The sequence below is a fragment of the Ovis canadensis genome, chromosome 13 (assembly GCF_042477335.2).
Source record: "Ovis canadensis isolate MfBH-ARS-UI-01 breed Bighorn chromosome 13, ARS-UI_OviCan_v2, whole genome shotgun sequence".
NCBI lineage: Eukaryota > Metazoa > Chordata > Mammalia > Artiodactyla > Bovidae > Ovis > Ovis canadensis.
In genome coordinates this window covers 41,271,881-41,299,302 of record NC_091257.1, presented here as the reverse complement: position 1 = coordinate 41,299,302, position 27,422 = coordinate 41,271,881, and the positions used below count along the sequence as shown (strand labels likewise).

At 38.2% G+C, this 27,422-nt stretch overlaps 1 protein-coding gene across 1 annotated transcript in view; it reads right to left on the bottom strand.

The window, feature by feature from the left end:
- The window catches only part of MYO3A (myosin IIIA), a 170,732-nt gene that overhangs the window by 42,356 nt on the left and 100,954 nt on the right, over positions 1-27,422 (bottom strand). Inside the window, exons 18-23 of the mRNA XM_069548854.1 lie at positions 23,801-23,927; positions 18,906-19,116; positions 17,084-17,231; positions 5,819-5,972; positions 4,685-4,773; positions 2,647-2,776 (exon numbers count right to left, since the gene is read on the bottom strand). Coding sequence (XP_069404955.1) covers positions 2,647-2,776; positions 4,685-4,773; positions 5,819-5,972; positions 17,084-17,231; positions 18,906-19,116; positions 23,801-23,927 — 859 coding nt within the window. The remainder of the gene's footprint in view (positions 1-2,646; positions 2,777-4,684; positions 4,774-5,818; positions 5,973-17,083; positions 17,232-18,905; positions 19,117-23,800; positions 23,928-27,422) is intronic.

Genomic DNA, 27,422 nt, shown 5'->3' with positions numbered 1-27,422 from the left:
TTCAAGAATATCAATAAAATTGGTAAATCTCTAGAAAATCTATCAAAAATAAAATGAGAGAGGACACAAGTTATTTATATCAGGAATGAGAGAACAGATATAACCTCAGGATCTACAAATATCAAAAGGACAATAAAAGATTATTATCAACTTTATGTCAATAAACTTGACAGCACAGATTAAACAGAAATTTTTCTTAAAAGATAAAACTACTCTAAAGCTAATTCAAAATTAAAATAACTTGAATAGCTTTGTATTTATCAAAGAGTTGAATCTGTAGTTAAAAGCCTTGTCACGGAAAAAAAAAAAAAAAGCCTTGTCACGCACATAAACACAAAAACCCTTTGGGTTCAGATGACATCCCTGGTGAATTTTACAAAGTCATTTAGAAACAAATAATATTCACCCTGGGGGCTTTCCCTCATAGCTCAGTTGGTAAATCTTCTGCCTGCAATGCAGGAGACCCGGTTTGATTCCTGGGTTGGGAAGATCCGCTGGAGAAGGGATAGGCTACCCACTCCAGTATTCTTGGGCTTCCCTTGTGGCTCAGATGGTAAAGAATCTGCCTGCAATGTGAGAGACCAGGGTTTGATTCCTGGGTTGGGAAGATGTCCTGCAGAAGGGAAAGGCTACCCATTCCAGTATGCTGGCCTGGAGAATTCCCATACAGTCCCATTCCTATACAGTCCATGGGGTTGCAAAGAGTCAGACACAACTGAGTGACTCACTAATTTTTCCTAAAAATTGAAGAGGAAGCATTATTTCTCAATTCATTCTATGAGACCAGCATTACTCTGATTCCAAAATCAGAAAAAAAAATTATAAGAAAACTACAGTACAATATTGTTCATGAACACAGATGCAAAAATTCTCAACAAAAGGTTAGCAAATTGAATCTGGCAATACATAGTCAAATGCATCATGACCATGTCAAGATTTTCCCAGGAACTAAAGTTAGTATAATGTTCAAAACCCAATACATGCAACTCACCATTTTTATAGATTTTAAAACAAAACAAAGTAAAAACAAATAATCATCTCAGTATGTGCAGAAAATGCATTTGACAAAATTCAAACATGCATGCTTGATAAAAACTTAGCAAACTAGAAACAGAAAGCAACTTCCTCCTGATTAAGGACATTTATGAAAAACCTATAGCTAACATATCATAGTTAATGGGGAAAATCTGACGGTTTCCTCCAAGATCAGGAATAAGCCAAGAATGTTCACTTTCACCATTTGTATTCAACATTGCATCTGTGATTCTGGGCAGTGCAACCAGGCGATATGAAGAAACACCACATAAAAAGAATGAAAAAGAAGGGGCAAACACTTTAGTCCCAGATGACACTTTAGTCCCAGATGACACCACCATCTATGTAGAAAACCCATGGAATTTACAAAAGAAGCTACTCTAACATGAGTTTAGTAACATTGCAGGGCAAAATATCAACACACAAAAATCAACTGGATTTCCATATACTAGGAACATACAAACTTTGCACTAAAAAGCACCATATATTAGAGCATAGAATGTGATATAATAGTAGATAATTTGACAGAAAACATGCAAGACTTGTACACTGACAACTACAAAATGTTGCTGACAGAAATAAAGGAAGACTTGAGAAATAAGCATATTGTGCTCCCTGATTGGAGGACTCGATATTATGAAGATAGCAGATATCCCCAAACTAATCTATAGCTTCAGGGCAACCCAATCAAAGTTTCACCAGCATTTTGGGTAGAAATTGACAAATTTCATTTTAAATTTACATGGAAAGGCAAAGGAATTATAATCATACCTGAACAACTCTGGAAAAGAAGAACAAAGCTGGGTGATGTATATTACCTGATTTCAAAATTTTTAATAAAGCTACAGCGATCAAGAAGTGTATTATTGGCATAAAGACAGACAAATATCAGTGATACACAATACAGCCCAGAAATAAACAGACTCTCTCTCCTTCTCTATCTCTCCAAGGATGTCCAAGCAATGCATTAGGGAAAAGAATACTCTTTTTAACAAATGATGCTGAAACAATTGGAGAGGGGCATGAAGGACTGGAATGAAGAACAATAAAGACTCAAGAGGAAACACCATTTGGGGATAATGAACTTGTTCACTATTACCTGTGGTGATGGTTTTACAGGAGTCTATGTATGTCAAGGCCTCATCAAATTTTACTGTCTAAGTATGTGCTGCTTATTCTATGTCAGCTATGCCTCAACTATAAACTATAGTTGAATTATATCTCAACTATAACTCAAACTATAAAAAATGAAGTGCAGAAAATAACGTTAAACTCCAATAAAGAAAAGCAAACCAAATTACACTTTTTGTGCTTAAAAGCAAATGCAAAGATTATGTAGTTGGTTGGAACAAAGGCATGTGACTTTTTAATCAATAAGGCAGACTCGCTAAACTTGTAGAATCTCGAAGCATCATCCCATGCTGCCCACTCCTGACACAGCAGATAATTCTAAACTCTCTGAGGGTGACTGTACTCTTCTAATGAGAAGCTCGAACACCATCAAACTTTCTGGTGAGTGCTTCAAACACTTTACTGGAAACCTAGCTTCTTTACAAAACTAAAAACCAGCTCACACATACAAAAAAGTGGAGGGATATTGCCTCAGCTTACCTGTTCTTGTCAGAGGATGGTTGACTAGCTGTCGAATTACACTGTTTTCTGATGACCTCAAAAGGAGCACAATATCAGTGGGAAGAGTGTCTCTATTTTTAGCTAAGAACCCACTTGCATTATAGATGACCTGTTGATAAAGTACATTACCAACACTGTCACAATCAATGTCATCACCCTGGTCCTCACTACCATCATCATCATCATCAATAGATACATGTGAAAGTGTTGAAGTGTTAGTCACTCAAGTTGTGTCCGACTCTTTGTGACTGCATGGACTGTAGCCTGCCAGGCTCCTCTGTCCATGGGATTCTCCAGGCAAGAATACTGGAGTGGGTTGCCATTCCCTTCTCCAGGGGATCTTCCCAACCCAGGGACTAAACTCGGGTCTCCTGCATTGCAGGTGGACTCTTTACCATCTGAGCCACTAGGGAAGCCCACATTAATAGATACATATAGACAGCTTACTCAGTGCTGAGTGGCAGCTACACAAAGATTTATAATGGTAATCCATTACAACTTGGCTAGAAATGTGAACCTCTTCAGGTTTACACTAACTCTTTTCAGAGACAAATTTGTGCCCCACTGATTTTATTTGGGTGGAAACGATCAAAAAGGGTTGATTCCTCCCATTTATTATAACGGAAATGTTGTGTGTTTCCCACCTCTATTTGGAGGATTGGGGCCAGAAAGATATTCTCATTTCTATGACAATTGATTTACCTGCAGTGAAAAGGCCTTTATAGAATTTGCTCCACAGCAGCGGGGTCTAGATATACTGTGGGTGTTTTGTGTTTCTGGAACTTCTAAATAATTTTAAGATTTTTAAAGATCAATGTAACCCCAAGATTTCAATAGGGTGGTTCAATGTGGTTGCTTTTATGGGGTGAATTTCATCCCTCCAAAATTAGGTATGTTGCAAATCTAACCCCCAATATGACTATTTGGATACAAGGTCTTTAGAAGGTAATGAGGGTTAAAAGAGGTTTAAGGGTGATGCTCTAAGCCCACAGGACTGGTGGTTCTTATAATAAGAGGAAGATATACAGGAGATCCCTTTCTCTTCCTTACAGGTACATAGAGGAAAGGCTATCTGAAAACAGGGAGAGAATGCAGCCACCTGCAAACCAGGAAGAGAGGCCTCACAAGATACCAGATCTGCTGGCCCCTTGATCTGGGACTTCTAGTCTCCAGAACTGTGAGGAAATACAATTTCCATTGTTTAGGACACCCAGCCAGAGGTATTTTTGTTATGGCAGCCCAGAAGACTAATATAGTTAAAAATAACTGAATAAAATGATCATAGGAAATTCTTAATGATTGTTTTAAATGAGACTTACTGATAAAATCGTGTGCTGAAAATCATAAGAAAGGCTGTAACTAAAATATTTAAGGTAGATTTTGCTTTCAATGACAAAAGTCTGGAATGTTGACTGACACAGAAGTTCTATTAGACTAGAATTCTTAGGGTTCTAGCCGTTATTCTGTTTATGTATTTCTATGAATTCCCCTTCTTGATTTGAATATTTTCTTAGTCCTCCAATATTTATAATGTCATTGTGAGTGAAAGATCTGTTATTCTCTACAGAAGGAACAGAAGCCGTCTTCTGGGCGCAGGACAACATATCTGAGGTTTGCTTTGGTATAGGAAAGTGTATCCATCAGTGCATAAACATTGCTTCCTCTAACTGCATGCCAGTCCATAAGCTAATCCTATCTAATTAATCAGCTCAGTTATCTGGACATACCTCCTGCCTGGTACCTTCTCTTGTTGGGAAGGAGGAGAGACAAAGGCTGCAGTGGACAGAGAAGCATCTCAGGTCTGAAGAAGGCAGTTTATACAAAAGTTTCCCCGTTATCATTAAAAGAAGGGAAAACTGCCAGCCAATTGCAGCCCAAGCCAGATCTTAGGATCAGAAAGATGGACTCTTTATCTCATTATAACTATGTGTAAACATTTGGGGCCATAATTTCCATAGCTTTATTATTCAACAAAAGACTAAAGAGAACCTCAGTTATAGTGCTTCAGAGTTCTTACCTTTCCTGCATAATGGTGAATTCCAAAACTAAGCTCCATTCTTTTAGGTCTCCAGAAGTACTGTGATTTCAGATTACCTTCAAATTTTTCTGTAGAAAAAAAATTTAACTCTAAGATTAAGCATGTTGGAATGTCTCAAAAAATACTGATTGACAGAATCTTCTCTTTCACCATAAAATGGAAAATGTGCAGTGAAAAAACGGAAAATTTTATATAGCTACTGCATGTAAATTTGTAATATAATTATAAATGGTAAGGTAAAACTCGAGATCATGAATTTCACCATTCCATTACAATTGTAGTAATGGAATGGTACTACTGCACAGCAGCAGCACTCAAACCTTGCCAAGCGTCAGAATCACCTGGAGGGTTTGTTGAACTGCTGGGTCCCACCTCCAGAGCTTCTGACTCAATAGGTCTTGGAGTGGGATCCCAGAATTAACATTTCTAGCAAGTTCCCAAGGGGGATGCTGATGTCCCTGGTCTAGAGACCACATTTTAAGAACAGACGAAAGAAAAAACCAAGTACTTGAGATTGTCCAGAGAGCTTTGTGAAACACAACTGGATGTGAAACCATGAGCCTAGACATTTGGTATCTTGTCTCTCTTTTCTCTAAGAGGAGCTATAGGTTATTACTGATTACATAGGAAACACAATAGGATCATAAAGGAAGTTCTACAATAATTTTACCAACACAAGATCTCTGTTATTTCATGTCACGGAAGGTACATTTTAACATCAAAATCAAGTGACTAGTATGAAATGATTTCCCCACAACTTTGGGGTTATTTTCTTTTCCATCTATCTCTTTTCCATTCTGAGAGCTGTCCTTTTGCCCTGCCCTTCCATTTCTAATTTTGGGCTGGATGATCTCTAAGGTCATTTCTAACATAAAATCCTATGGTGAGGGCTCTACCATAATATAAGGTGAAGTTTAATATGGAAATTTATTTCACCCTATTATAAACATTCACTGGTCCAGGTATTAGATCAAAAGCCTCTTCTTTAAAGTTAGATGTCCAGTCTTTGTCACAGCAACATTCTACTAAGTAACTTTAAAAATTAAAAAAAATTCATAATCGCATGACTGCATTACATGAAAACTATGTAGATGTACTGAATTTAAAACTCACCTACAAGAGTTTGGTCGGTGGCCTTGGGAAATCTACTTTCTTCATCAAGGAGGGACAGTAAACCCATTGGCTTCTGCAGAAACATGTCTAGGAGAGGCCGGTTATCTTCATATTCAATAACTCTAGCATCAATATCTTCATTTAGGTATTCATTCTATAATGGGACATGACAGGCATAGAAATACTTAAAATTTTGTAAACAATATGTAAACTGGCAGAAATTACCTGAAATTCTGCTCTTCACATAAAAAATTGCTCCCTATGACCCTGCCCTTAAACTGAGGGTATCATTTTATTTCTCTCTCTCCAGATGTGCTAGTTCATTAAAGTCAGCACTGCTGATATTCAGGCTAGCAATAAAAAGCTTCTATTCCCTGTATTAGAATTCCCTCTATTAGAATCTCAAGCTTTCCAGACATGGGGGACTATGTTGTTAGTGAGCTGTAATGAAATCACATTACATAATTTCTTTTGTTAATGATTTCTTTGATGTGAACTGTTTCTTAAAGTCTTTATTGAATTTGCTACAATATTGTTTGCTTTTTATGTTTTGGTTTTTTGGCTGTGAGGCACACGGGATCTTGGCTCCCTGATCAGGAATGGAACTGGAACCTCCTGCATTGGAAGGCAAAGTCCAAAACACTGGACCACCAGGGAAGTCCTCAAGAATTGACAGAATATTAATTAGGTATATCTTAGGGTCATATTTCCCCCAATTTCAGCCTTTATCTAACTTCAGATGCTGAATATCTCAACAACATCACTTTTCAATCATGATGACATTTACATTATTTGGGATGAACAACTGTGGGTCACAGGAGCCACTGATGGATGAAGAACCAAGAACATGCAGGTTCCCATTGGGGCTCTGCCACTTAACTAGCCACCTGTCCTTTGGAACTTTCTTCCTCTTAGACATCCATTTTCTCATCTACTAAATGGAAGTAACAATCTCCATCTAACAAAGTAAAAATACCTGGTACGCTAGTAACCATCTGTGGTTGAGTATACTGTAATGTCAAATGCATAAAATAAAAACAATAAACAATAATTTCTGGAAGATGGCAGTACCAGCACAACATAGATGCTGATGATCTATTTTACGAAAGGGATGGGAAGAATCATGCTGCAGCTTTGCTCCTGACTTTTGCCTTCACTCTGCGTCCTCCCCAACCCCTAGTGCTGCAGTCTATAAGAGAGGACATAGATGACCTCTGACCTCCAACCCTTAGAGACACTTACATGGAAGGTACACAGCAGGTCTCAGGTTCTAATGCAGCTATTGCTGGGCAAGTATAACAGATAATCACTGTCTGGAGCAGAGTGTTCTCCTCCATTCACAAACTCAAGTCACAGGCTATTTTCATTACTATTTTAATACATTCTTCAATATATGTATATATTTATTCAATATATTCAATAATACATTGAATATATTACCCAATAATATATTCTTGAATATAAATATTTTCATTGAACACTTTATAATAAATCACTGTGATGGATGATAAAGAGATGTTTAAAATGAAGTCCCTGTCCTCAGTGGATTTAAGATAAACTGAGTGATTAGTAAATAAATACCTAAAATGCAAGGTAACACAGGTTAGATAAGTGGTATGTACAGAGTGAAAAAGTTGGCTTAAAGCTCAACATTCAGAAAATGAAGATCATGGCATCTGGTCCCATCCCTTCATGGGAAATAGATGGGGAAACAGTGGAAACAGTGTCAGACTTTGTTTTTTGGGGCTCCAAAATCACTGCAGATTGTGACTGCAGCCATGAAATTAAAACACGCTTACTCCTTGGAAGGAAAGTTATGACCAACCTAAATAGCATATTGAAAAGCAGAGACATTACTTTGCCAACAAAGGTCCGTCTAGTCAAGGCTATGGTTTTTCCAGTGGTCATGTATGGATGTGAGAGTTGGACTGTGAAGAAAGCTAAGCTCCGAAGAATTGATGTTTTTGAACTGTGGTGTTGGAGAAGACTCTTGAGAGTCCCTTGGACTGCAAGGAGATCAGTCCTTGGGATTCATTGGAAGGACTGATGCTAAAGCTGAAACTCCAGTACTTTGGCCACCTCATGCGAAGAGTTGACTCATTGGAAAAGACCCTGATGCTGGGAGGGATTGGGGGCAGGAGAAGAAGGGGATGACAGAGGATGAGATGGCTGGATGGCATCACCGACTCAATGGACGTGAGTTTGGGTGAACTCCGGGAGTTGGTGATAGACAGGGAGGCCTGGCGTGCAAATGGTCGGACACAACTGAGCGACTGAACTGAACTGAACTGATGTACAGTGTACTACAAGCGGTTCTGAGAAAGAGAATTTATCTGGGATCTTGGTGGAAGAATTTAGTCCATGGCAGGTGGGGATTTAATATGCAAATCTTTTAACCACTGCTTTTAGAGCCTTGTAAAATTCAAATCACAGTTCGAGTGTCACCAGGAAAAAAATAAACATGTATTTTTAAATACAACAAAATCTTAATACATAAAAACGAGGCAGAACCCACTGCTCTGAAAGGGTAGATCACCTGAAAGACGTCCAGTTTACCCAGTATGAAAAAGTGGAAACTTACAAAAAATGGGAACTGCGAAATGAAGTTTCACAGCTTTTTCACTGGAAGGTAACCTTGAGAGATGTACACAGACCTAGAATTACTTGGCTGTCAGACACATTATGCTGACAGCAGATTATAGCTTAAATGGCAACTGCAAAGTTCAAAGAGGCTTTGTATGTTTTCTATGGAAAGTGTGCAAGGTTAAGGTCTAAACCAATGCATTTTTCACTTCTATTTGCCTGTGTCTAGATCCACTGACTGCTTTGGTGGCAGGTTACACAGAGCAGAGATGAGGAACCTGGAAAACAATGGACTTAGACTTTTAAGACACTGATTAGTATCTCTAGGCAAATTGATGGAGAAAATAAATGCTGTTAGGATTTACAAAGCACTGTTAGTAAAATGGTTATGCCTGAAACAACATATTATGTATTCTTATAGCTGTTATGATCTCAAAACATTGTTGTTTTTTTAAGTATATGTGGAAATATGTAGCCCATATAACTACTCAGAAAGTCCTCTGTTATGTCCTGTACATTAAAAATACCTTCAAAGAGGATGAGTAGAGTTTTTTTTTTAATGTTTATTTATTTATTTGGCTGTGCTGGGTCTTTTCTTTTTTTGCATTTTTATTTATTTTTTACTTTATAATATTGTGTTGGTTTTGCCATATGTCAACATCCACCACGGGTATACACACGTTCCCCATCCTGAACACCTCTCCCACCTCCCTCCCCGTACCATCCCTCTCGGTCATCCCAGTTGTGCTGGGTCTTAATTGTGGCATGTGAGATCTAGTTCCCCAAATAGGTATTGAACCCAGGTCCCCTAGACAGAGAGGACAGAGTCTTAGCTACTGGACCACCAGGGAAGTCCCCAGTGGAGTTATTATCTGCAGTAAAGCTGAGCTGTTCAGCATATAAAATCCCTGCTCTGTTCAGGTGTCCCAAATTCTTTTTGAAAAAGGGATCATTTTAAATACATATCAAGGAGAAAGGAAGTGAGAAGTTGTGTTTGTTAGAAAACTTCATGCCTAAGATAAGATTTCCTTGTTTTGCAATGAATTTTGAGTGTGAGGTGTGGACAGAGTAGAAAGAAAAGGCTATGGAAGATGCATCCACAGCTACGGCCTACACCACAAGCTTACATATTTTGGGTCAAAATGTCACCCCAGGAGAGATTCAAGATCACTACACTGTCCTCAGACTCACACAGCAGCATAGAAGGGTGGCTACCATTAACAGATAGAGCCATGGATATTTAGGGGTAGGTGGGACCAGGGCAGGTAGAAATAAAGATGAAAAAGGCAGAGTTTCTGTCCTCTGCATGAGTGCTAGGTCGCTTCAGTTGTGTCCGACTCTTCGAGACCCTATGGACTGTAGCCTGCCAGGCTCCTCTGTCCATGGGATTCTCAGGCAAGAAAAGAGACATGGAGTGGGTAGCTGTGTCCTCCTCCAGGGGATCTTCCTGACCCAGGGATTGAACCCACGTCTCCTGCGGCTCCTGCACTGCAGGATGCTCTACCACTGAGCCATCCAGGCCCTCAGAGCACAGGAAGAATGCTCTCTGCCTTTCCATTTCAACCTTTAAGTTACCTCCTCGGGCTCCCCTGTTTTGTCTCTATTCTCTTTTCCAGTTGTTGCATCTACGAGGTCTATAGCCTTCCCGTTCGGGAGTGTCTACGCTGTCCCGCTGTCACAGTCTCCGTCACTGCGGCTGCCACCTGCGCCAGTGCTAGCATGCTCTTCACTTTCCTTCCTTCCTGATTTAGGTTGACTCTCCTTGGCCTTTCTCTTTCTCTCTTTTTCCTCCCTTCCTTCCTCTCTCCCTCCTTCCTTCTTCCTTTCTTTCAATGAGATAGAGCCTGTTTTCTTCTGTATGAGAGAATACTTTGTTTGGTTCCTGGTTCTTTTCAACTTTATTTGTTAATGAGAAGATGCTCGGATGGGTATCAGACACCTGGATTCTGTCCTGGCTTTGTTTAATCAGCCTGTAACACTGGGCAAGTTATCTATGAACTGTATAAATGATCTACTTAGGTTTCTTCCAGTTTTAACATTTCAAAATGCTGACACTGCCTGAATGTGTTGTAAAACTTAATAGATAAGTGAATGTGTTGTTGACAGAACATTTGCAGGGGGAAAGAGGCCACACATATACATGTATTCCCTGACATCTGTCTTTTAGTAAAAGAATTCTTACTCACCAATTGCTCATGAGTGTACATATTCATGAAAATGTTGCCCATGTGGAAAGAAATCATTGAGAAGTTATTCATTCTAAGAGAGAATGAAAACCTTTGTAGGTTGAAAATCTGTGATTTTGCGTGTTATCAGTACTCGAGGTGAATTATATATTTATTACAGTGAAAAAAGAAATTTTGCCACTTTTTACGCTGAACTAATTTCAAACTAACAGGAAAGTGGCAAGAATGGTACAGAGGACTTCTATGTATCCTTTCCTAACCTTTTATTGCATTTGTTTTATCATTTGCTCTCTTTCTATATATACATATTATTTTTAGTAATAATATTTTACTGAAATAACTTTTTAAAAAACTAAAAATGAAGAAAGCAAAGTGGCAAATATGCATGCTGTAAAAACCTAAATAAAATTTATGATTGGAAATATATTTCTTTCAGTGTTTTCTATTCAAAGCTGATATCAATGGTTCTGCTCATTTTTACGTTAATGTTTATAGCAAGCCAAAGGGAATATTGATCATCAATTTGAGATGACATAGGTCTTTAATTCAGAATTTGACAAGTAACCTAATGAGGCAGTATTTTGGATAATTCCTAATAAATATATATATTTTACATTTTACATATATTTCCCTGGTAGGTCGGACAGTAAAGAATCTGCCTGCAATGCAGGAGACCAGGGTTTGATCCCTGGGTCAAAAGATCCCCTAGAGAAGGGAATGGCATATCACTCCAGTATTCCTGCCCAGAAAATTCCATGGACAGAGGAGCCAGGCTCCAGTGTATGGGGTTGCAAAGAGTCAGACATGGCTGAGAGACTAACACACACACAATGAATTTTGTAGAAAGGAGATTTAATTGATGTTCCATAGAATGGCTCCCTTTTTTTTTTTTCCTGAATAAAGAGCTGTACAATATATTTTGAAATGGTAAGTCTCATCTAGTCACTTTTTGTACATGGTACCTTGAAAAGTGTTTAAAAGCCATAAAGGACTTAACAAATTTATACTCCATTGACGCTGATTTAGGATAAGGAGACATTGCACTGGAATCCAGACATGTAACTTTCTTTACACCAGGATCTCCTTCACCTTAAACTAGTTCCCCTTTACTGTCCTGTTTCAGTCTTCACCAAAAAATTCTTTCTGGTTTGTCAACACTGTCCTCTACCCTCACATGTAGAAAACCATAGTAGCTGTATACAGGTCTATGCTCCTAACTGTATATCTCATTCAACATTATTTTTATTCATAATTAAAATATTTTAAAAATATTATCAAATTATAAAAATAAGTACCACACATACCCACATCCCATGCAGAGCGTTGACCCACTTCCTTGATGGAAGAGGAACAGTGTGCGTCGTGAGTGGTGAGTGAGGGGCGGGAAGGACCAGGAGTCCAGAAGGCAGCCTGTGAGAGCCAGAGGGAAAAGGCATTTTGCTCACAGCCAGGAGAGGCTTCAGGGATGCGCCACGTGCATCTACTCATTTAGGTACCAGCTTCCATACTTAGGGCTTCCCTAGTGGCTCAGACGGTAAGGAATCTTCCTGCAATGCAGGAGACCTGGGCTCGATCCCTCAGTCGGGAAGATCCCCTGGAGAAGGGAAAGGCAACCCACCCCAGTATTCTTGCCCAGAGAACTCCATGGACAGAGGAGCCTGGTGGGCTACAGTCCACGGGGTAGCAAAGAGTTAGACAAGACTGAGTGACGTGTGTGTGTGTGTGCGTGTGCGTGTGTGCGTGTGTGTGCGTGCACATGTGTGCATGTGTGTTCCATACTCAATAGGTGAGAAGTTTAAGGAACATCTGGTGTGATCTCAAACAGTAGCTGAAAATTTGGCCAACCATTTATAAAGGAAGATTTGTTGTATACCAAGGGTTTCTTCAATGTACAGTCTGTCAGTGCTGATAAGGCAAATGCCTATAAAATGGCCTTTACCCCTTGGAGAGCACACAGAACACAAATGCCACTACCACTGCACACACATGGTGCAACAGGGGAAAAAGCTGGATATAAAATAAAAATTCACACTTGCAAGCAAAACAATCTGAAACGTATAAGGGGTTTATTTTTTATCAGATGATTGATTCTTTTTACTTTATGATGCTAAAAAAGTGGAAAGTGTAGATACCATATAATTGAATGAATTTTTGTTCTTTGCAATTGCCACAAATTATGTGTTGGAGCCCACGTCCAAATCCTCAAAAGCTTTAAACTTTAGAATATGAACAGCTGGAGATAAAATTCATACACATCACATTCTGAGATAGGTCACTTATTGCATTTATCGCTTCCATTATGTGCTGTAAATAGCTTCCTGCTTATAAAATGACTTCTGACTTTTAATTTTAAACCCACGGGCACATATATGAATTACCTATGCATATTATATATATAATCCTATCCTTTAGAGAAACAACTATTAATAGCTCACTTTAAAAACCAACTCTAGTTTGGTTAATAGAAAAATGTGCTAATGGATCAGAAAGCTTATCCCCATCAATAGGCACACGAGGAAGTAGAGTGGATCTTCAGGATTCTAGAACAATGCTCTGGGGCATCACACAAGAATTCTGAGTCTAAGGAACAACGGTATTTATTCCAATCCAAACTCACGCCCATGGGGGACTAATCCATGGTTGATATTCATTCTCTTTAATTTGAATTATAAATTTCTAGGAAACAGACATCATTTCTTCTTGTCTGTACCACAATGATTACACCACAGTGCACGATTAAACGGACAAAACCCATCACTACACACCAGTCTGACTCTGACTTGAAGAGAACGTCAAGCTTTCTATCACTCTTTGCCTACAGTTGAGCTCCCTTCCACATGGAAGAAAATCAGAAAATAAGCAAAAACAAACCCCCAAGAAGCAAAATCTTGGCTACAGATTACCATGGAGACTCACTGTGAGGGCTATTACGAAAAGCTGCCTCCCTTAGTAGAAATTCTCTCTTTAAATGTGGTAGCTAATACACAGCTACATAAGCATTTCTCAGTTACATATAAATCTTGCCTTCACAGGGAAGTGACAGAATGAAAGGAAGAGAAAAAAAAAAAAAACAATCAGGTGCACCCACATGTTAAAATCAACAGAATCCATGACCATTCCTGTGTCCACCAGATCACAGATTCACTGACCTGGTCACTCAGCTGCCAATGTTTGGTCCATAAAATCATGAAGTAGGGATTCTCTGGTCCTTACCCCATGAAGGCACTTGAAAGGATTGGAAATGGCCTTAATTCCTCAAAATGCTTTGCATAATCCTGGATTTTAGTCGCATTTGTAATTTGCTGGAGCAATTTTGAGTTGATTTTGTCTTGAAAAACTCTCAAGGATATTTTTTTAAAAGTCATATTAGGAGTTTCACTTGTAGCAAGCCCAAACACAAAAGAACTAAAAGCATTAGGATGATAAATGAAATTCAAGGCTGTCAGTCAAAGTGAACCATAAACTAACATTCTATTAAAAGTAAAAAGTAAATAATTGTTGAAAGATGTACATTGGGTTAAAGGCTAGTTCCAATAACACCAGGTTCTAAGCTTAATCCCTCAAAAAGAAGACTAATGGAAGCCTAGCAACACACATTATTGATTAATTAAGCAGAAAGGAAATGCATCAAGATGTACCAGATCCCATGAAGCAGGTAACCCACATAGATTCCTATCAAAAATTCCAAATCACCCCCTGTTGCCTCAAGTTTACTTGTTTCAATTTCTGACTAGCATTGATGCTGTGGACACTGTGAATCATTAAAGCAAGATGATATTGATTTAATAAATACTCATTGAGCATTTGCTCTATGTCAGGCTCTGAAGATAGAAAAAGAATTAATATATAATTGCTCAAGGAGCTTTCAGCCTCGTGAAAGAGAGCAAAAATGAAAACCAAATATTGTGTTGTCAAATGTCACATGTTTTTACTGGAGCATAAAGGAGGAAGGAATAAGAAAAGTCTCAATGGGGACTTCCCTGGAGGTTCAGTGGCTAAGACTCCACACTCCCAGTGTAGGGGGCCTGGATTCCACCCCCTGATCAGGGAACTAGATCCCACATGTTGCCACTGAGCGTCTGCATATCACAACTAAAGTCTTGAGTGCCACAACTAAAATAAAGATCCTGCTGCAACTAAGACTTGGCTCAGTCAAATAAATATTTAAAAAAGAATATGTCTCACTGTTTTTGTTTGTTTGTTTGTTTTTTTGAGTAAGCTAGTGGTTAGAGACGCCATTCTATGAGAAAGAATATAAGTGGGAGGAAAAGATGAATTCAATTCTGGATCAAGTTCTGGAAGTTGTCCTTACAGGAGGAGGATCAGAGAGGCATGGGGTTACAGATGAGGAGTGCAGCATCTCTAGCACATAGGGAGTAGCTGAAGTACTAGAAATAGATTCTTGCCTAGTGAATATGAGAAGATATCAAGGATAGAACTCTTTGGGAGCTAGCATTTAGGGCAGTAATTCTCAACCTTGGCTGTATTCAGTTGGACTAGACTGGAACCTCAATGGCACCCCACTCCAGTACTCTTGCCTGGAAAATCCCATGGACAGAGGAGCCTGGTAGGCTGCAGTCCATGGGGTCGCTAAGAGTCAGACACGACTGAGCAACTTCACTTTCACTTTTCACTTTCATGCATTGGAGAAGGAAATGGCAACCCACTCCAGTGTTCTTGCCTGGAGAATCCTAGGGATGGTGGAGCCTGGTGGGCTGCCATCTATGGGGTCGCACAGAGTCAGACTCGACTGAAGCGACTTAGCAGCAGCAGCAGCAGTCTCATACCGAGACATCTGACTTAAACAGACTGGGACAGGATCTGGGCACTGGAATTTTACCCAAGTGATTCTAATGTGCAGCCAGGGTTAAGAACCACTGATGTATGGGTTGGTGCAGGAAGAGTAAAAAAAGGAAATCATCAAAGAGGAAGAGAAACAGAAGGCGTGTTAGGGATGCCCAACACGGGGTTTTCCAGAAATAGGAATCCATCAACAGGGTTGAAGATACAGAAAGACCAATGTAGAGACTAAAATGTTTCTGATTTTAGTGACTGATGAGATTAAGAAGGGCCATTCCTACACAGTAGTCAGATGCTATGGACTCAGTGTACCCAGGAGGGGAAGAAATCAATATATTACAAGTGAATGTTGAATATGTTTTCATGGACCTTGATTGTGAAGGGAAGAGAGAGGGCCATGGCTACAGACATAAGCAGGCTGAGGAAGGGTTTTGTTTCTAAAGACTTGAAAAGATTTCATTGTATAACTAAGCTAAAGGATGGCACTAATGGAGAGGCATGGAGAGGGTGAGAGAAACAAGAATCTGGGGTGGATGAGAGCTGTGTAAATACAGATAAAATCTTAAATTCTTGCCCTTTTTATTAAAAATAACTTTTATTTTGTATTGGGGTAGAGCCGATTAACAATGTTAGGACAGTTTCAGGTAAACAGTGGAGAAATTCAGCACCAAGAAATGTCACAATCTAAACATTTTTTGTGCAACCACCATTTTCAAAATGTGATTTCAAAGTAAATTTGCAATAAAGCTGAGTATTTTGAATAAAAAAAAAATCCATGTACCTCTAGTTTATTTCAAATTTAAACAAAAACTTCAATTTTAAGTTGAACACACAACCATATAACAGTAAACACACAACAGTATAATACTACTTACAGGAAAAATGATATGCTAAATGATATAAAATATGACTATTTCTTTTAGGCTTGATTAACTAAATAATTTTAATACTACATTTTTGCCAAATGCAGTTCAAGTAACACTCTGATTTTTGAAGCTGAATCATAAATTACTTATTGTACTCTGACAAAATTACCATCTCATGGCGTTTACATCAAATCCATTATCTTGTGTTCTGTTGCTTAGCAACCGGAATTTTGAAGTTTAATGCATTTTACGTGGGTATTTAAATTCCAAACAGAATTTCAGCTTTGCAGTCTACAGAAAGAAATCCCTAGACACATCTGCTTACTTCAGTTTCCAAATTTCCTTTGTTTGCAAGGGCTCAGATATGTTAAGTTCGGAGAAGAGTCCAGCGATTTTTGGTGGAGCACATTCAACATCAGTTATCAAGACATACTAAATGCATACCAGCTTTTTAGCTTGTTTTTATTTTGACTAGGAGCATGGAGCAAAGGAAATCTTTTTGTAGTCTTTACTAAATGTTTCAGGCATTAAATCTATGATTTAGATCCCACTTCATAGTACAATTCTCCACAGAACACACACTGCATGTGCGTACACTATATATAACTTCCCTGGTGGCTCAAGCATCTGCCTACAGTGTGGGAGACCTGCGTTTGATCCCTGGGTCGAGAGGGAAGACTCTCTGGAGAAGGAAATGGCAATCCACTCCAGTATTCTTGCCTGGAAAATCCCGTGGACGGAGGAGCCTGGTGGGCTACAGTTCATGGGGTCGCAAAGAGTCGGACTTGACTGAGTGACTAAACTATATGTAACAAAGCATCTCAACTCACCTGTTCCCAGGCGAATATGTGTTGGTTGAAATAAAACTGAATTTGTTCATTTGCAACGTTAATGCACAGCTGCTCAAAGGAATTTTTTTTGAAATTTTCAAAGCCAAATATATCCAGAATGCCAATGCTTAGTTCATCACCGTTGCCACTGGAAAATTAAAGAGGTATTATTTTGAGCTTTTATTTACTTTCTTAGGAGGTAATTGAAAGCAGGGTATCTCTGAGTCACTTTTGTGATTTAGCTAAGAAACTATATATTATTAGAACACGGAGTGAAATTTTTCTTAATTCAAAAAGTTTCCCTCCATAGAACATAACGTAGGTAGCATTCATTTTAAGATGTAGACAGTACAATATTTTCCCTATACTTCAGAAACTATTTCCATACTATCTTGAATACTTAAACAAAATAACCTTTTTGCCCTATAGGTTTATAAACAAAAAAATCACAGCCCCGAGTGAGTCATGAATCACAGGGAAAACCTATCAAGCACTCAGAATACAGCATAACTATGTTCAATAAAAGCCACACCAGAAAAGCAAAAACTCTGTGAAAGAGCATTTTGTCTCTCATTTTAGGACAATTAAAATGTCCCGCTAAAAATATTTTACTTAAAGAAAGGTTACTTGTTTTTGAATTATTCACTTGTCATTTTTAATACAGAACACACAGTAACCTGGAGAAAGTTATAAATATATATTAATTTATTTTATAATGTAATACTTTAAAATACAATTAAATACTATTTTACAATTCAATATTCCAGATGCGTTCTTTCCCCTGCTCCTTCACAAAGGTTATCTCTGTTCATTGATTTTGAGGGACAGATAGTCAAGAATGTTATTCCTCCATGTTCTTAAGTCCCTTGAACAGTTTGAATGATATGGCGTGGTGTGTATTGTAATGGAAAAATAACAATGAATTGCAGGCCTGAAATATGTATAAAATGGTCTTTTATGCATAGTAAGCACGTGCGAATGAGATGACCTTAAGGTAGAAATCTATCTTGTTCTTCACATACCAATTTCTAAAGATTGTATGATTTACAGAATAAAGCTGTGGATGTAAGTGTGAAGATATATCTCTGCATAATCTCTGGTGTATAGACAGGCCACAGACTTACCTTATATTTTACATCGGTTATGGTCACATAATACTACTGCTTGTACCCTGCCACTTACGAGTTTATCTAGAGCATTTCTGAACCAAATTTCATTGGAGGTCATATGTACCCTTGTTAGGTTAAAGTATGAATAGAAGTTTTCCAGGACTTTCCTGGTAGTCTACTGGTTAAGACTCTGCACTTCCAGTGCAGGGGGGCTCAGGTTCAATCTCTGGTTGGGCAACAAAGCTCCCACATGCCATGCAGTGCAGCCAAAAAATAAATAAATAAGATAATATAATAAATAAAAAAGAAAAGAAAGCTTTCTTTTGCCTTGAAGATTTAATTCAACCCCTCAACACAAAGAACTGCTGAACAGACATTCTCTGCAAGTATAAAATGGTATATACGCTTCACAGTACACCTTCTAATTAAAAGAACATGTAAAATGATAGTAAGAAGTCACACTAAAAAAATCACTTTCTATTATGTTTATCCACATTGCTACAGTTTTTGTTCCAGCAGTTCTAAGAGTTTTACAGCCACATGGGGCAGTGAAGTATCATTAGGAAACAAAGCAGATCTACTAGAAATATAACTTTAATAATTAAATGATACTAGTTAGAATTCTTCAAAGGAACTCATAGAAAAATCAGTAAATTAGGAAGCAGATTTACATCACTTGACATTTGGGGAGCGTGTTCAATGAAGATTTTTACCTGGGTGATGCCTCGTGCTTCAGTAAGCTATTAATGCGGTTGACTATCCAACTAAATAAGCGTCCATATAAAGTTTTAGCCATTGCATCTCTGACATCAGTAGCCTTCTCTACAGTGTTGGGTCGTATGATGGTTTCTCCTCTAGTGACCACACAGTGGGAGGTGAGAGCTTCTTGCAGCTCATCTACTTGAATGCAAAGCAAAGAAGCAGCTAAAAATAAATAAATAAATAAGCAGGTGTTGTTAGAAGACTTTATGACAATGAAGTCAGTCCACAGAGAATGAAAATCTCTTAATTCACCTTCTTTAAATGACATGAAATAAGCATATGAGTGTTTTATAATATAAAAAGAAGCTCCTATTCCATAAGAATTCTATGTCTCTTCTTGATTATCTTTCTCCACTTACCTTGATTGGTTGGCGGCAGGCTGTTGTATAACATAGCACGACCCAAACCGAACTGACTGACAGAGCAACCAACTGCACAAGCCAGTGGTTGTTTAGGTTATGTCAAACAGAATTTCACTAATTTATGTTAAACAATTTAAAAACAATGAAAACTTCTGTATCATTTGATTGTGATTATACAGACACATTTTGAAAATACAGAAATTAATTGTAAGGTTACCTAGACTTAAGGGGTATATGCAAACAAATGTCTTTTAAATAACATTTACAATATAGAAACAAAGGAGAATAAAATATCTTAACATTTTTATCATACTACTTATCAGTTATATATGTGAAGACTAAAGTTTGTTAAAACGTGCTGCCTGAATATTTAATACTTAATGATAATTAAATATCAGAGAACTTTTAAATGAATAATACTTAAGTTCAGTGAACTAAACTCATTTTTAATATAATAAACACACTTAACCAAACTATTACATGACAGGCTAATTTCTCCAATCAGTTGTTCTCCTTTTAAAATATTTTGAATATTTTAAATTTACTGTTAGCACTTGGGAAAAGATATTTCTTGACTACGTGGCTAAAATTGTTGAGCCTTATTTAAACAAAATATTTTTTTCACATTGTATAAGTAATACTGGCTCAATGCAGAAATCCCTACCTTCAAAGAAAACATTCTGTGTTTCTTTCCTTTGGGGCATGTTTATTGTTACTATTCTGCACATACATTTTATTTTAATATCTTAAGCATTTCCAATTTTGTTGAATAGTATTTGTTAGTATCATTTTATTTTGATGCATAATATTCTGACATATATCTTAATGTATCAATTTTTAAATTGTTGGATGCTTAGGTTGCTTCCATATGGTCACAATTGTAAAGAATGTGAGGATAAATATTTGGGGCACGAATCTGTATTCCTGTCTTGTATTATTTTCTTAGCATAAATTGCCTAAATTTAGCAGTTGGTTCAGAGTATATATATGTATCAACATATATATAGTGTTGAGATACACTATTGCTCTTCAAAAACTCTAAACCAACTATACTCCCATCAGTTAAATGAAAGATAAATAATTTCAATACAAGATCACAGACTTCAGGGATTATTATTTTTAAAAATGTTTTCTTCTTTCAATTTGTGTTTGGTTCCTAGAAAAGCTGAAATCTTTCTTCTTTTCATATTTTTTATTAGTGACTTGTTCTTATTTTGTAAACTGCCTCTTTTTTCATTGATATATTCATCTCTTCCTAACCTATTTATAAGTTTAAAGAGAATAATGCTTTGATATATACATTGCAAGTACTTTTCCTCATTTTTCATCTGCATTGCAATTTATTTTCCTGCTTTTAGGGTAAAACTTTTCATTTTTATGTAGTCAAATATCTACTTAAAACTTATATGTGATCTTCTCACATGAAGTCCTTCAAGTCTTTTCTCATCTCAGGAGTATATAAATGCATTTTGTCCTGTACACTTATATATTTACTTATTTGCATTTATATTGATACACATTTGGAATTCCCTTTGTATTCGGTATATGAGAAGGATTCAAACCCCTTGTCCTTCAAATGGTCAGCCAGTTGCCTATCCCTAAAACACTGATTCCCTCGTGATTTGTAATGCCTTTTCTGGTAATTCTACTTAGCTCTGTTTCTGATTAATGTCTCCTATTTTGACTGGTATGTCTATTTCTATTCCCCCATTATTCATTCATTTGACATGTTTATCTACTGAGCATCTACTGCATGCCAGGCATTTTACCTGGGGATATACTGCTAAGTAGAACACCTTGGAAGGCAAAGTTCTCATCTTGATGGTCTTCATCCAGGGTAAATGAGATGCTAATCAAGAAGTACAAGTGGGAAGATAGAGGCAGGGTGTGGAAAAGGAGAGGGGCAAGGAGCGAGAGGGAGACGGAGAGATCCCATGGATACATGTGGTAAGTGATTCCTGAATGAACTGTGAAAGACAGCTTGGAAAAGCTCAAGAATTACGGTGGAATGAACCACTGTGTGGTCATTCAGTTCAGGTGAGAGGGGATATGTCTTTGATGAGAACGATGATGATGGAGATAAAAAGAAGAGGCCATATTTTCGAGACAGTTACAGGAGAGAAAGGACAAAACTGGTGCCTGATTGAAACCGTGCACCTGTAAAACCATCCAGAGCCACAGCCTTCATTTGCAAATAATTCCTTGTATCTTTAACAATAAATCATTTTCATGTAAATTAGCAAAATTTCTGTTTCCCATGAGTGGTTGTTTCAGAAAGTGGTTTAATTAATTTCAACTATATCAATATTAACATTTTGTGACCCATATGACTATCTCCTGCTATACAAAAATAGGTTGTCAGTCATTAAAATCATTGTTCAGTTTGGTGGTAATTCATGTACTTATATCTACATCATAGCTTTATTGCAGCTCATTCTGTTGGTGCTGATAAGTCATGTAAATATGATCAGACAGTGAGGTTTGAATTTTATCATGGTATTTTCTGGCTACTCCTTCCACTTCTGATAACCTAATATTGTATGAGCCAATTAAGTTTTCTTTATATAGGAAAAGACTGACAGGTTACATGCCAACCTCAGACACATCTGCTGTGTTACTCAGCTGGTTCCAGATACTCAGTAGGATGAAGATGACAGAGATCTGTGGATAGGTTCAGACCAGGATGGTTTGGCATTCGGCTCTCTGAAATCACCTTAAAACATCTCATTCTGTTCATAAGTAAGTATAAATCAGAAATATATATATACAGTAAGTCCCCTACATATGAACCTTCAAGTTACAAGCTTTCAAAGACGGGAGCTTGCATCTGATTCCAGCAAGGAACCACAACCTGTGCCGTCAACGTCAGGCATGAGTGAAATTGCAGCTTGCCCTCCGTCTCCTATTGCTGATGATCCTTTTTCTCTACCGCCTCCCACCTCGTCTCCCTCCTCCAGTCAGTAACTCTACTTGCCTGTTCCCTTAATGCCAACCCATGCATGCCTTCTGTACTGTACTGCTGTATTTTTCAAGATACCATACTGTAAGATTTAAAATGTTTTACTTTTTGCTTGCTTTAATGTACTGTATGGTGATTGCAGCCATGAAATTAAAAGATGCTTACTCTTTGGAAGGAAAGTTATGACCAACCTAGATAGCATAATGAAAAGCAGAGACATTACTTTTCCAACAAAGGTCCGTCTAGTCAAGGCTATGGTTTTTCCTGTGGTCATGTATGGATGTGAGAGTTGGACTGTGAAGAAAGCTGAGTGCTGTAGAATTGATGCTTTTGAACTGTAGTGTTGGAGAAGACTCTTGAGAGTCCCTTGGACTGCAAGGAGATCCAACCAGTCCATTCTGAAGGAGATCAGTCCTGGGTGTTCTTTGGAAGGACTGATGCTAAAGCTGAAACTCCAGTACTTTGGCCACCTCATGTAAAGAGTTGACTCATTGGAAAAGACTCTGATGCTGGGAGGGACTGGGGGCAGGAGGAGAAGGGGATGACAGAGGATGAGAGGGCTGGATGGCATCACCGACACGATGCACGAGTTTGGGTGAACTCCGGGAGTTGGTGATGGACAGGCAGGCCTGGCGTGCTGCAGTTCATGGGGTCGCAAAGAGTTGGACACGACGGAGTGACTGAACTGAACTGAACTGATGTACTATTTGTGTAAAAAGTTTTACAAATCTATTACAGTACAGAACTATATAGCTAACTGTGTTAATTAAATGCCTAAGCTAACTCTGATGGACTTATAAATAGAATGCACTTACAAATGCACTCTTGGAACAGAACTTGTTCATATGTAGGGGACTTACTATAAATTAAATTTTATATCATATTTCCCAGGTTACAAATGAAACTTTAACAGATCTGGAATTGTGGGGCATATGCCAATATTAAAAATAAAAATAGGGTATATTCTAAAAAAAAGTTTGCCACAGGATGGTATCAGTGAGAAACTTTAAATTACTGAAATAATTCATTAAACTTAGTCAATATAAGTTGATTTGAAGCAAATACCATGATGTACTTTACTTGCATAGAAAATGACTCCAAAATGAACCAACCCAAGATGAATACGTATAAAACTCCATTCAGTACAAAAATAAATATTCAGATCTTCATTACTTATAAATGACAGAGATGCCAAATTTACACAGTAACAACTTCAACTTTTTTTCAGATCAGTTTGCTAAATCTTAATTATGTTTTCTGTACTTTTACACTGAAATGTAAATAGCTCCTAAAATAGTCACGAAAGCCTAGTCTTTAGAAATGTTTCCTATAGTAATTAGCTAATTTATAGACACAAAGATCTGTTTTAAACAGTGGACTCTGGAAACTTCACTTGATGTAAATTGAATTTGACTATTCTTTTTTAGGGTTCCATAAACGTACAACTGCCCCGATGTGACACTCTCACCATGTCATCAGATATTTTTTAGGAGTTCAGTTTTGAATGAAAGATAATGAAACTCACAGTTCTCCAGAGCTGCATGATTCGAAATGTGGCTCTTGTCAATCTGGTGTTCCGTTGCCACAGAAGAAAATTCAATGTTTCCAACGTTCAAGATTGCAGCCAGTATACTGTATATACTTCCAAGTTGCTGAAATGCAGCATGGAAAGGTTAGCAGCTCTCTCACCTTGAGAACAGCAAAGCAGTGACTGTGGCTGCAGACAGACCAGGGAAGAATCCAGGCTCCAGCATAACAAGGTCATCCCACGGGCAATGATGCCGAACTAAGAGAAGCCAACTGGCTTCCCTGGTCCTCTCATTCTACTCAAATCATCAGTGCTGGCTGAACTGCGATCTTCAAGAACCGTAACTTTTTACAATGTTGAATGAAGACAACTAGGTATCAAATTATTGTTTTCAAATTATTATGAAATGACTAAAAGGGACTTTTATGCCCCTCCCATTCTGACTAAAACCAATTTTTTAAAATAAAATGTTTCATAGAAATTCACCACTTTGTGTGATGCTTTAAAATATTTTAAAATTTACTTCACAAATATTATTTGGTCATAGTGGAAGCCACAGCTGATAATCCAAAGAAAATGTACTATATTGTGAATTTAGACTGTCATAGAAAATATAAGGAAACTTAAAGCGGGGGAAAAAAGACATTCTCATCTTCAACAAAAGACATATGACTCTGTGCAAAGGGAGACAAATAAAATTCCTGTCATGACATGATAAAAATTGCCTCTAAATGAGTTGACTCATAAAACTACTAATCATTTATTTTAAAGCTATGGCAAGAAAATGGCTTAGGGAATCATGTGTTTTTAAAAGTTTTAGAGTTCTCTAATTTGTACTATTTTTAGAGAATATTTTATTTTGACTTGCCTGTCAATTTGCATGGCGTGTGCTGAATCACAAATGTACAAGTAAACTAAATCCCAGGGATATTTAAAGGGACACATACACCATGGGTGCTGTCAACACCAATCAGAGAAAGACAAGGACAGAGAAAGAAACAGGGAGAGAGAGAGAGAGAAACATTCTCTCTATTGGAGAGTCACCAAAATTGTGAAAGGCAGCAAGCTGTGCTTACAGGATATGAAAATCAAGCTATTTAACTTTATCTTGCAAGTTGCCTCTTTTCAAGATGAAGTTGAAGCAACTATGAACAAAGGACGCATCCAAAGAAGCCAGAGAGATGACATAAAAAAAATCAGGAGTGGGATAAAAAGGAAGTGAACACCCACTCAATTTAATTCCACTCTGTCCCATCCAGGACAGTCTGTCTTGTTAACTCTTGGAGGCTCTGCTTCTAGGTGGGAGACCAGTACCTTCTAGGAGGGTCACCTTGAACTGGACTAAAAATCTTCAAAAATATTTAGCAGTAATTGTGCTTCAGCTCCAGAAACAGATGTTATATTTTCTTTCCTCCTAAGCTGTGTGTTTGGATATTCAATAAACACTGACTATGTTTAAGCTGAAACCTGCAGTTTTACATAAATGAATTACATTTGTCACTAGACTCTGACTGCCAGACTCGTTTCCTTGTATTGTGACTAAATGTTGCTTTGCCAGGCAACGGAAAGCAGATGAGGCAAATAGAACTGAACCATTTTCTCTAACGGCTCGGACTTGGAAGTAAACAAACCAACAAACCAATTAAAACTGATACCCTGCTTCTAAGATAGTAACCTCTGGGGGAAGGAACTGGTAAAAAGTTAAGTTCCTCTGATGATGCAAAGCAGGAAAGAGAGCTATAAAGAAGCCCAGTTCTGGGTTGGTGGCAGAAGCTGCTTGCTGGGTGGACAACATGCTTCCAGTCTGGAGGATGCGCTGAGATCCAGTTAACCTCTTGTTTCCCCCTAACCAGGCAACCAACAGAGCCAGACCACAGTTCCAAGGGGCATCGACCACTTGCTACATTCATAATATGACCAACAATTGGAGACAAGAGTAGACACTGCTTTTTTTTCTTTATTCACTGCATCCTCTTCTGTTTTAAGAGCTACCCCCTAGTGCTTAAATTGACTTGTCTCCATACCTACAAGCTGTGGGTAATGGCACAGTTCTGGGGAGGTTAGGGAAAGGGAAGGGGCATCCCAGGTGGAGCTAGTGGTAAAGAACCTGACTGCCAATTCAGGAAACACAAGAGATGCAGGTTCGATCCCTGAGTGAAGAATCAGATCTCTTGAAGGAAGAAATGGTAACCCACTTCAGTATTCTTGCCTGAAGAATCCCATGGATAGAGGAGCCTGGCAGGCTACAGTCCATGGGGTCACAAAGAAGTGGACTAAGCCTGGAACAGGATGGGCATGTGGAATCACCTGGAATGTCTCTCAGGGCTTGTCTGAAATCTCTGGGTGGCAGTCATATGTCACTTGGAAAATGGCTGAAACTCGTGCCTTCCCAGTCAGGGACTTTCTCTCCCAGACCTGAACTACCTATAAACACACTAATTTCACTAGTAATAAAAACGTCTATTTTATTAGGAAATGTGTTCATCAGGATCATCTCTAACTCCAAACGTTCAGGTCAGATTAATATGGTTCCCAAAAGGTAGTCAGGTAAGGTTGACAGCACAGTTTTTAGTGTCACATGATGTCCACTACCCAGACCTCATGCCTACAAAAGGGCACAAACCACACCATTCTTCACATGAGATATCCACAGTGAGTTCTATCATCTCAGTACTCTCTCAATGGTTCAACTCCATTCTGTCCTCATTTTTGTCCCAAATCTCCAGCAAAGGCTGTGATCGATCAAGCAAACTGTCCTGTCCTTATATATCAATCTAATCACTATGTTAACCTTAGCTGCTCCTTCTGCTTATTCTCCTCCTCCACCCTTCCTCCTTCTTTTACTTTCTTTTGTAAGGGTACAGTAGAAGAATGAGATTTATGCACTGGTCCTTTACCATGCATCTGTTGCACCCGTAGAAAGTTCTTCATTTTAACACATTACAGCTAAGAGCAAAGTCAGCAAGCTTCCCTAAACACCCTCAGAAATCTTAAAAATGAATTCTTTTTTCCATTTCAAAGCCTAAAAGCTATTGAATGCATCAACAGAGAGAAAGTCTCCAATCATATCCTTTCTGCCTATAGACCACAGAACCACTGTTTCCTGATTTGCGCTGCAGTTTATAGAGTGGACAGTCAACGTTCCAGGCAAGGTCCATGAATCTTTGGAAAGAATGAATTATCCAAAATAAATATGGCTGAGCTGGAGCCTCTACTTCCAAACCAAAAAGTTATCAACTTCAGCCAAGGTAAGTAAAGTATTTACCTAAGGATGCACTCAACTCGAGCTTGTCAATGAGTCTACAGTATGTTTTCCTCTTGTCCATTTAGCTCTTAATCTTCTGGCAAAAACTGAAAACTCTTTGGGAAAGTCATGGTAACGATTCTTCTCTGATCCCCAGAGGAGCCATTTCTCCTTGGCTGATCCTGAAAACAGCCTTCCAGGCCCCCTAAGGCTCCTACAGCTCTCACCCATTCCTTCCCACAACAGGCTCATTCACCTAGAAACACAGAAGCAAAGTATTTCAGAACTCAAGGGGGACTCTAAATTCTGGGGCTGTAAAAGCAGCCTGGTAGGGAGTCCTCCCCACCCCCCACATCACATCTGAATTCCTCTTGG